At 34.3% G+C, this 8,777-nt stretch overlaps 1 protein-coding gene across 1 annotated transcript; it reads right to left on the minus strand.

Moving 5' to 3' along the window:
• Nucleotides 1–734: 734 nt before the first annotated feature.
• On the minus strand, nt 735–8,376 carry LOC149069192 (uncharacterized). Its single transcript, XM_089251120.1, has 6 exons — nt 8,282–8,376; nt 4,196–4,392; nt 3,582–3,659; nt 3,303–3,357; nt 2,171–2,286; nt 735–1,271 (listed from the first exon to the last, which is right to left on the minus strand). Exons 2-6 carry the CDS (start codon nt 4,381–4,383, stop codon nt 1,130–1,132), a joined length of 579 nt encoding a protein of 192 aa, XP_089107246.1. The 5' UTR covers nt 4,384–4,392; nt 8,282–8,376; the 3' UTR covers nt 735–1,129.
• Nucleotides 8,377–8,777: the final 401 nt, after the last annotated feature.

Here is an 8,777-nt window from a genome sequence, read left to right on the forward strand (position 1 = left end):
AGAACAAATCTAACACCCTTCCTGATCCAGCGCCTGGAGCTAAAGACCCCACCTCCCTAAGTTATGGCTCAACCTATAAAGCGCATATAGTTGTCCCTATTATGTTGTGTGTCTTGATTAAAAAAACCACACCTTTTGCTGATGGATAGATGGAACCTCTTGGTGGACTGCATCTGACCCACAGGTGTAGTACAGTTGACAATAGATCTCTACCAATTGCAAGAAAGTAACCGTTCTCTCAGCTCATCCTGAATAAGCATTAGAGAACCAGTCAATCACAACAATCTACAACAAGTGGAGCCGGAAAAGTTAATAGGAAGGGCACCTTGGCAGTTCCTCTGAAGAGGCCTGCCCCAGCTGTGGGCGAAATGTAATTAAGAAATAGCAGATCACAGCCTAACAACCTGGTAAGTTCTCATTCTCAATTAGATGCCAGTCATGAAAGCCTACGTCAATGTATGAGATAAATTTGTTAAATTAATTTCTTAATTGATTAATTATGACTAAGTGATATCAAAGATAGCTTTAAAAAAAAAGCTAATGGTAACTTGGGGGGGGGGGGTTACTTATCCTCAGTAATTGTTAACCACACAATTGTTATTAAAACACAGAGTCCTGATGTGACCAAAGCAGTGTGTACTTTACAAGATGCCCTTATTATGACACACATGAAACGACTATTTCAAATCATGATATCACTATATAAATTCATGAATTCACACCAGTCAAGTGGTAATGATGCAACAAGCTTTAATAATTTTTACACACATGTATATGATGCGATGAAATATAAAAATATTCAATTGTTGAAGAAATCTTCATCGTAACAAATATCCCGCAAAAAATACTTGAAATAAAATAAATATGGTAGAAATAAATCGTATGAATTGAATATCCAATTTAAAATGTGAAACATCATATTCATCGAAAAATTCAACGTTCCTGCTAATCAGATGGCATTGACATTTCAAATCGTTAAAAAACAATGGCAAAAACACAATATATCAAACACATACAACTATCATTTATACAATATATACAAAAAAGGAAAGATGGCAACTAAATATAATAAAGTCATCCTAAGTAACACTGAAAATGAAAGCATAGTCATAGTATAGTGACATAAAAATCAGAAAAACATGCTTAAGTTCATCTTTCTCTGCATAGGAGCATTGTTTCTCAAAACCTCATACACTGACATGAAAATCGTAGTAAAAGTCCTGAATATATAGCAAGATGGCGATATGATTGCTTTCCTCAAATTTAAAGGCCTGTAGGGGAAAAAACAAAACATAAATATTAATGTATTTCAGATGTAAGTGAAACTATACATCAGAACAAGAGGGTCCATGAGCTTTAATGAGGAAACAATTGACTCACTTAAAGAGAAGTTCTCTGGGCTAAAGGCTGTCAGTCTCAAGAGTTGATTTTTCTTAATGCTTTTCCCACCACCAGAGGTTGGTATCATCAAAAAATGTCGTAACTTGTAACTGAATTCAAAGACTTTTCAACGGCTGACTGACTAGTTCCGATTGATGACAGTGAATATTAAATTGTTAATGTTTCATGATTTTTTCGATTGTTCCCAACTTTGGCGTGTGAATCCGAGCCGATCTCTCTGTTAATAAGCCTCCCTATAAAGAGCAACAGGCATCTTTACGTCCTTAGACAAGAAGCAATGAGCAATCCAATAGGTTGTTCAGTTGATGGCCTTGTAACAGAGAGGGTTTAATATTCTTCAGAGAGCTGGGATACACACATTAAAATCATTCGTTGGTCAGCTGTCGCAAAGTCTTAGATTTCCAGCTAAAAACAAGTCTTCAAATTCAGTATCAAGTTACGACATCGCTTGATGATGCAAACAGCTAGGGAAAGTTGGGGAAAAGTTGAAAAAAATTCCCTCACACCAACGACAGCCTTTTGCAGAGAGAACTCCTTTCAATTGACATTGGCTGAGAAAACCGCATCAAACAATTGACTCATTTTTTCTATTATTTTAAATGCTGAATATTATTCTGAAAAGAGGTCAATGGAGATGTCATCCTATTGGCAAAAGATCTCATGGAATGTAAAGAATTAACTCCCCACCTCCAAAGTTCAAACAATTTCCAAAGTATTATAGAATATACAGGAAATATTTACTTGTGATTAAGAAAAATATTACACTTACAAGTAATTGAAAAATCTTTGAAGATCGGCAGCAAACTTAAGGAAATGGATGAAGTCATCTTTGTAGATTCTAGTCAGAGACATTATTTCCTTGAGATCTTTTCGAACATAAAACAGCTGAAATGAACATGAATTTTTGTATCAGAGGGAATGGTATTCTCTAAAAAAAAACTTTCGTGCAATAGCAAATAAATGTCATATAATAGTAGCCTTTCCAGATTGATAATATTCCTTTAAATTGAATAATTTCCTATTATAAAAATTATTAAAGAACTTTACTTTCTATGTGGTTTGGAGCTTTAAAAATGAAGTTTAACCCTCTCATGCACAATTTTTTTTCTTATTTATTCAAAAACATTTAAAGCATGACCATACCAACTTTGTTGAAACTTTAAATCCCTTTAAATAGTTTCTGGGACCTATTTGGCATCTTCAGATGGGAATTATATGCAAGCAGAATGATTAATTATAACTTAATAATTCATAGTTAATCTTTAAGTTTTTTGTAATGTGTCAATATTCCTATGGAAAAAAAAAATAAAAAACTTAAATGTGATTCAGCTTCATTACCAGGTAATTCTTGGAAACCCATGATTACACAAGAAATAACATAAAATAAAATACTGAAGCAAGTAATAAGTGGAAGTCCAAAGAAATGTGGTTTCATAAATGAGGAATGTTAGCAGATATTGCTGCTGAGTTCAGTTTGTGTTGGAAAAATTTACGATTCTGTAAGGCAAAAATTTGTACTTTAAAAATTTTTTTGTTATGAGAAACACAATAATGATAGAGAAGGCGATAAACAAAAAGGTTTTATTATGGTAGCAAGATTCAAACAAAAAACTATGCAAAAGAAATGCTTTGAAACAGAGCATAATCTTCTTCAAAAAGCTGAACTGACAAAAATTTCCAGTAAAAAAAAAAACCCAATAAAAAACTTTTTTTCTGGAAAACAAGTTAAATCATGTCACCGTACACTACAAAAATTAAGGTAAAAATAAATACAAAACACATAAATTAAATCACAAAGAAATTTTTATAGCTTAAAATAAATTTCTGTAGAAAAAGGTTATTTCTTATCAGGGATAGAGCAAAAAAACATAATTTCAAAGAGAAAAAAACCCAATACTTACCCAATCCTTTGCTTCCAAGCAGCTTACTTGCAAGGACTCGAATATATCAACATTTCTAAATGACATGAAATAAACATATTAAATACAATAAAAATAATGATAATAGTAAAAAGTCATTCTGTAATGTAAAAAAAATTTCAGTAAGAAAATATAAACTATTAAAATTGTGAAAAATTGCATTCCACAAAAAAAGAGAAAAGAGAATTCACTAAACCAGTTGAAACTGAAAGTAATAAAATAACTAAAATTTTGTTTTATAATGAAAAAAATAAAATTTACTTTTCAATCACATCAAGATTATCTTCCACCATCAACAAGAACTGGAATCTTCTTTCAGGAGTCCAAAAGTAAGGATGGCTGGAAAATTTGATACCAATCAATCAATCAATATACGTTGCATATTACATAAACAGATGACGATACGAGTTAGTAAGTAAAAATACCAATTGAAACAGCATTATTATTACTATATCTCTAAATATACGCAGGTGTTTGGTATTCATTTGTAATACCTAGAATAATTCTAAATCACCAAAACAACAAAAAAAAAAAACATGAATGGTTATTTGTATCTCATGAATAAATAAAATGCATACATGATCTAAGGCCGGTATTACACTATAAAAGTTTGATGAAATCCCTTTTATAAAACTTGAAAAATCTAACCAATAAGGTTATTGGTTACATTTTAGAAAATGCAAACGTTGACCTTATTGGCTGCATTTTTCAAGTTTTATAAAAGGGATTTCATCAAACTTTTATAGTGTAATACCGGCCTAACTCAAATTTGTACACATGTTTATATGCATGGTATTGAAATTGCTACTAAAAGAAATGTTTCATATCCATGAAAAATTTTATAAAAATTTTCATCTGGAGTAAATCAATATTACCGAGAGGCAGCTTGAAATGAGGGTCGATCACTTGGATATGGCCTTAACATCTCCTTGATTAAATCTTTGGATTCAAGATCATGTGGTCTCTCAGATGCAGGAAGGTTACCTAACATTACGTTCACTTGACATGTTGCATCATCATCTCCAAACGGATGTTTTAGAGTAAGCATATAATGAACCAACATGCCAGCAACCTGGAAAAACATTGATTAAAATCGAAAGATATTTTTTACTGAAACCAGTGTTAACATGTAACAAATCAATGAAACCTATAAATGATTTTTTTGCAACTTTATTCCATGATTATTTAGTTTTCTTGAAATATACATATATACACTCATTGCCATAAAAATTTGCGCACCAAGAAATAATTGTGGGATCGAAACGAAAGTTGGCCTGAAGGTACATGTCGGGCAGATATGCAAATGATTAGAAATGCAGCGTGATTGCCCATTGCGTAATGCCACTAGAGGGCGTTGAACTTTGTTCTCCTTGGAGTATAAAACAGGTAAGCAGAGTTTGCTGGAGTGTATTTAATCGTTTGCAAAGGAAATGCTGAGGTAGACATGGCGTTACGCCGCCGTCGAAGACCATATGAGCAGTTGTCAGAGTTCGATAGGGGAAGAATCATCTGGATTATGGAAGCTGGGTGGTCAGCTCGGCGAGTAGCTCATCAACTAGGCCGTTCAGATTTTACTGTGAGGAGGTGTTGGGACCAGTGGACAGAAGAGACGGCATTTACACGGCGACCAGGTTCAGGACGCCCTCGACAGACCAGTCGTCGAGAAGACCGTCACATCATCCGAAACGCACGCGTAGAGCCAACTGCCTCATTGGCCGCTATCCAGACACAGGCAGCAGCTTCACTACGGGCCCCTGTGTCTTCCCGAACCATCGCAAGGCGCCTGACTGAAGGACATCTGGTATCGCGGCGCCCATTACGTATGCTGCCAATGACACCCACCCACCAACGCCTCCATTTGGAGTGGTGTCGAGCACGACGGGATTGGACTGCAACGGAATGGAACCAGGTCGTCTTCAGCGATGAATCGAGATTCAACTTGAGCAAAGATGACAATCGTGTTCGTGTGTGTACATTATGAATTTTTTTTTTGTTGAAAGACCTAGGATCAACACATAGTATGTACTTGCACCTTCTGCATCTATTTTATATATTTTTATATTGACTGGTACTTTGCTTTCTTTCAACTTGACAAAAAACATTTGTTTTTGATACTTTTTCGATTTTTGAATTCAATGGTACTATAGCAGCACGTCAGGGGATCAAGCATCTATTTAGGCTATGAAGGCCAAAAATGCTCTCAGAAACGTTTAGTATTAAGCCAATGTTAGGGTGTTCCCCACCCCCCCCGATGAAAGCCCTAGACATTGGCTATAACTTTTTTCATTTTTGAATTTTCATATTTTGCTATATCTTTCCAGTTCACATAATTTATTAATTTGTTTACAGTATTTCATTTAAAATATAGACGTTTTACAATATATATATTTTTTAACTATCTCAAAATTGTTGATATGATCACCAATGTGATATACATGAGTGAAATTAATGTGAAAGCAAACTATATAATAAAAAATTTACAAAAACTGGCACTAACCAGATGCATGTTCGAAAACTTTGTTTGGATAAAAAGATTGAAAAAAAATGATGCATGAAACTGGTAATTATTTCTTCAGAATAAATCTTTTAGCTGCAAATTATAAGTTCCTAAAAAATACGCCAAAAATTGAATTTTTCAGCAAAAAACCTAATCAATTTCAAAATTATCAAGTTTTGAATTGAAGTATTTCTTACAAATTACTGTTGCCCGTGCTTTGATCATTTGATCATTTTTGTCGCATCACTGTCATTTTCTGCACACTAGGGCTAATTAGACTCTGGAATCTACAATTTATTGCCGATTCCAAATGGCAGCCTTTTTTTTATACTCAACGACCACAAGGGCGGGGCTGAGAGGGCTGTAGCCCTGGGGCACGGGACAATTACTACCATTTTTTGATTTTTCATGCTATAGATTCACTGTAGAAGGGCCCTTGAAGAGTTTGTCTTGGGGGGCCAGCCAAAGATACCAGCCTCGCAGCCCTGCGCCAGGATGTGGGGCCATGGGTGTGTGCGGACTGCTCATCGCCCTTTTGGCGCCGTCTAAATCAGTGATTCCCAACGTCCCCTTAAGGGCGATGGAATGTTCCAGGGGGATGGTAGAAGCTACGGGTATAATACAGGATCCCATGGGTTAGATTGCATTGGGGGCGATGGGAGGAAAAAAATTTCTGAATAAGGTGGCATTGGGACAAAAAAGGTCGGAAAACTATGCTATAGAGGTATCATCTTAGACAGGTTTTACAGTATAAATATCCATGATAAAATAAATCAGTGAGCAATATAATAAAAGATGTAATAAAATTTATAAATAATTAACGAGGTGATAAAATCTCAAACCTGCTTCCATATTTTTTAGTGTTGTTGAAAGTGGATTTTTTTATGAACTGTGGATCTTATGCATAGCCCCACATTCTGCAGCATGGCCCCTAGGGCAGCATCTTTGGAAGACCCCCCCCCCCCCCCATAGTAAATTTATAGTGTAAAAACACTAAAAAATGATGAGAATCATCTGGTGCCCCGTCAGCCCTACCCTTGTGGAGGTGGTGCTCATGTGATTAGAGATAGAAACAAAGTCAGCTTGTCAGTGCACTGGTCATTCCCAAAGGGTAGACCCAAAATTACACAAGCATATTGTACTCTACCTTCTAGCAATCTAACTAGATTCCCGTGAGAAAATTTTCTAAGGATGGCCAAACTATATATCATAGGAGTAAAGCTGCTTACATGAACATCTGAGAACCTGGTGTATGCTTTTCTTGCTGCAGTATTATTTTTGGCAGTGATAAGTTCAGGCGGTCTCCAACAGAAATCTGATATGTCTGCACAGCCTGTTCAAAAACACATTATATAACAAACTAATAAAACCCTGTGCATTTCTCAATTTGATGTCGTTGACAAGGCTGTAGCCAAGGGAAAGATTTTAGGGACCGGTTGCCCCTCTGAGAAATGAGCGGAAAAATGACTAATACATATGGAGTCAAATAATTGTGCTTATTATACTGTAAGATTAGTTTTATCATGAAAAACATTTCTGGCTACGACCTTGGTTCTTGATCAAGATCAAATAGACTAAAGCCTTTATAGCACCTACATATCTCAAACATAATAGAATAATAAGATATGATTAATGTGCACACAAAGTTTATGCACAGTACTAATGGAATTATCTAACACTAGAAACCATGTATTTCAAGAAGTTATGATGAGGAAGAGAAAGGATCCTTAATGGGAGAAGTTCAAGGTTACTATGGCTATGAACTCCAGAACTAGTGAACTTCATCTACTTACTTCCACAGGAAGTAAATCTAGATTATACCAAATTCAATTTACAAGCACATAACATTTGCCAGTTTCAAACAAATCAAAAGATGCTGCCACCTATTTCTTCTGGAAAAAGAACAAACATCAATAGCACTAATAACTTGGACCAAACAAAAAAAAACAAGCTCTTATTTGCTATGACAAAATTTGAAAAACACAGGAAAACAACTTAGGAGAGCAACTTGATTAGTGTGAATACAGCATAACAACAAAAACTAACTGTTTGTATTAGAGATTGTTGCACCCTTTTTAAATGTACATTTCCCAAAATACTATAATATCACCCGTTTCTTTTGTTTTTCCACCACAGAAATAAAACACCAGAAAGCCCCGAACTGATATTTGAATAAAAGTTATTGAAAAACGTCCATATGCTTACAAGAAAAATATTGTTCATTTCGCGATAGTCATAAAACCTACTACTTCTTACCATTGTTTCTTCTATTTTTTGAAAAGACACTTCCACTTAAAGAATTTGAAAATAATCTGCAAATGAATACTAAAGTATTTTAAGACACACCACTTTCTTATAAATTTTATAACTCTCCACTAACTCAAATAATAAATTGCATTTAATTTTTTTCTAATATTTTGATTGATCTTTCAAAATTATGCCTAAAATAAAAATGCATACTCACTTCTTTCTGACTTAGAGTCGATATGAACACCTATGACCAATGGACGATTTCTAAAATGATAGAAGTCTGCAACTTTAAGTTGAAAACAATTTGTGACCATCAGATTTGAGGGCTAGAAGATACAGAAGAAAATCTTTTCACATGAACTAAATGTAAAATTACAAAAAAAAAAAAAAAAAAAAAAATGCTTGGTTATGTTGAAATCTATGAGACAATTTTCTGAATTTAAGTATGCAAACTTTCATGAAAAACTATAGAGATGAATTTTTTTTAAGAAAAAGAAATACAGTTGATGCTTTTTATGAGAGCGCCCATCATTCCTTAGAAAATAGACGCAAGGCACCCACTCAAAAAAATTAGAAAAAGTAGAAAAAGGACTAAAAAGTAGGATGGGGGGGGGGAAGGTACCCCACTTAGACAACATATAATCATAGCATTAAAAAAAATCCTAAACAAAATATTTTTTTTCGAAATTTTTTAAAATTAATTTTTTTTC

This window comes from Pholcus phalangioides, unplaced genomic scaffold (genome assembly GCF_987345545.1).
Source record: "Pholcus phalangioides strain wild (caught in Gottingen) unplaced genomic scaffold, Ppha-v1.0 ptg000024l_1, whole genome shotgun sequence".
Lineage (NCBI taxonomy): Eukaryota > Metazoa > Arthropoda > Arachnida > Araneae > Pholcidae > Pholcus > Pholcus phalangioides.

Coding starts and splice junctions, on each gene's coding strand:
- LOC149069192 (XM_089251120.1), bottom strand. CDS start 4,383: ATGTTGGTTCATTATATGCTTACTCTAAAACATCCGTTTGGAGATGAT. Junction 2,287..3,302: donor GCTTGGAAGCAAAGGATTGG/GTAAGTATTGGG, acceptor TGTTCATTTCAG/CTGTTTTATGTTCGAAAAGA. Junction 1,272..2,170: donor CAAAGATTTTTCAATTACTT/GTAAGTGTAATA, acceptor TTTCCCCTACAG/GCCTTTAAATTTGAGGAAAG.